The following is a 1,399-nucleotide window of genomic DNA, read 5'->3' on the forward strand; positions in this document are numbered from 1 at the left end:
CTGCCCCCGCCCGAAAACAGCCCTTTCTCCAAGGGCCCGGCTCCCTGTCCTTCGAACCTGGAGTGAAATTGCACCCTCTGAAGACGGCCCAGAGCCGCGTTCCAACGCGCCACAGGTCGTTTCGTGCAGGGATCGCTTCGTGCCCTGAGCCTGCATCCCAGCTGCCCGCAGGCTCCCAGTCACAGGCACCTCCGGGGGCTGGGGGTCCAACAGGTCCCCGGCAGCGCTGGACCGGTGGTGCGGGCGTACATCTCACACTGTCCCTTGTAGAATCTTGAGGCCTGAAAATATTGTTCTGTCGTTCACAGCCGCACCGAAGTGGAAATAATTTGAGTCCGTAATGGTAGAATGGATCAGAGTTGTGACACATTCCCAGAAGCAGCCACACCCGGGCCAGACAACGTGGGTGGGGCTCGGACTCACCTGGTCCTGAGCAGACGCTCAGACCACCCCTGAGACGCGCAGTCAGAGCAAACTCGCCCTGTTGTGGCCGCATACCTCTCAGGCACCAGGAGAAAGAAGGGTGTGGGGGGACCATCAGGACATGCCCGGGGCCATGTAATGGGGAGCATGGCCTGTGCATAGACCTGGGCGGTGTCTGAACACCAGCTCCACGCAGTTTAAAAGCAACGAATGCGCTCGTCTCTTAACTGGAGTCTGGGGGCGGCTGGCTTCAGGGCAGACCCAATGGCTCTGACTTGGTGTCCCTGGGACTCCCGTGGCTGCACCCCTCAGCTTCAGCATCAGGTCTGGGCTCGCACCCCGGACCACGGTGGAGGCAGGGAGGATGTGAGGCGCAGCCTTCCCCGCGGGCCCAGCCTCCAGGGCCCGACCAGCTTAGGTCCCAGTTCTGGGGTGGTTCGGGGTCAGGGGCTGGCTCTGCCCTCCAAACCTCATGCTGCGCCTGGGGCCCGGTGGGACTGGTGGGGCACGGGTCTGACCGGGGCGGGGGACTGTCCCGGCAGACGGCCAAGCTGATGCAGCAGTGCGCCGAGCAGCGCCTCCGAGAGCAGCGGTCCGTGGAGCAGCTGGTGCAGCAGGTGACGGAGGCCCAGAAGAACATCAAGCTGGTGCAGATGAAGCTCCTGCAGGGCCGGCGGCAGACAGGTATGGCGGGGCCAGGTGTGCCAGGTGAGCGAGGGCGGGCCCGGGGTGGGCAGGCCCTCCCAGAGGCGCCCCTGGTGAGCGCCCGTCTGGCCGATGTCCGTCCGGACCCCTCAGTAGCCCTGTCACCCCAAGTCCAGGAGGTGATGGAGGAGAGCCGCGGGCTGCTGCAGCGCAGCGCAGAGGCGGCCGAGGACCAGCAGAGGCAGCGCTGCCAGCTCGTCTCCCAGCTGCGAGCCCTGGAGACACTGCCCGTGCGCAAGGGCAAGCTCGTGGACCTGACCCAGGTGAGGCT

At 65.5% G+C, this 1,399-nt stretch overlaps 1 protein-coding gene across 1 annotated transcript; it reads left to right on the forward strand.

The window, feature by feature from the left end:
* Nucleotides 1-965: 965 nt before the first annotated feature.
* LOC111734704 (cilia- and flagella-associated protein 99-like) lies at nucleotides 966-1,391 on the forward strand (the record flags this gene model as incomplete). Its single annotated transcript, XM_023526746.1, has 2 exons — nucleotides 966-1,107; nucleotides 1,240-1,391. Coding segments are annotated over 2 exons (294 nt in total), but the record flags the coding sequence as incomplete, so codon positions are not given.
* Between the last annotated feature and the right edge of the window lie 8 nt (nucleotides 1,392-1,399).

The sequence above is a fragment of the Pteropus vampyrus genome, unplaced genomic scaffold (genome assembly GCF_000151845.1).
Source record: "Pteropus vampyrus isolate Shadow unplaced genomic scaffold, Pvam_2.0 Scaffold4249, whole genome shotgun sequence".
NCBI classification, from domain to species: domain Eukaryota; kingdom Metazoa; phylum Chordata; class Mammalia; order Chiroptera; family Pteropodidae; genus Pteropus; species Pteropus vampyrus.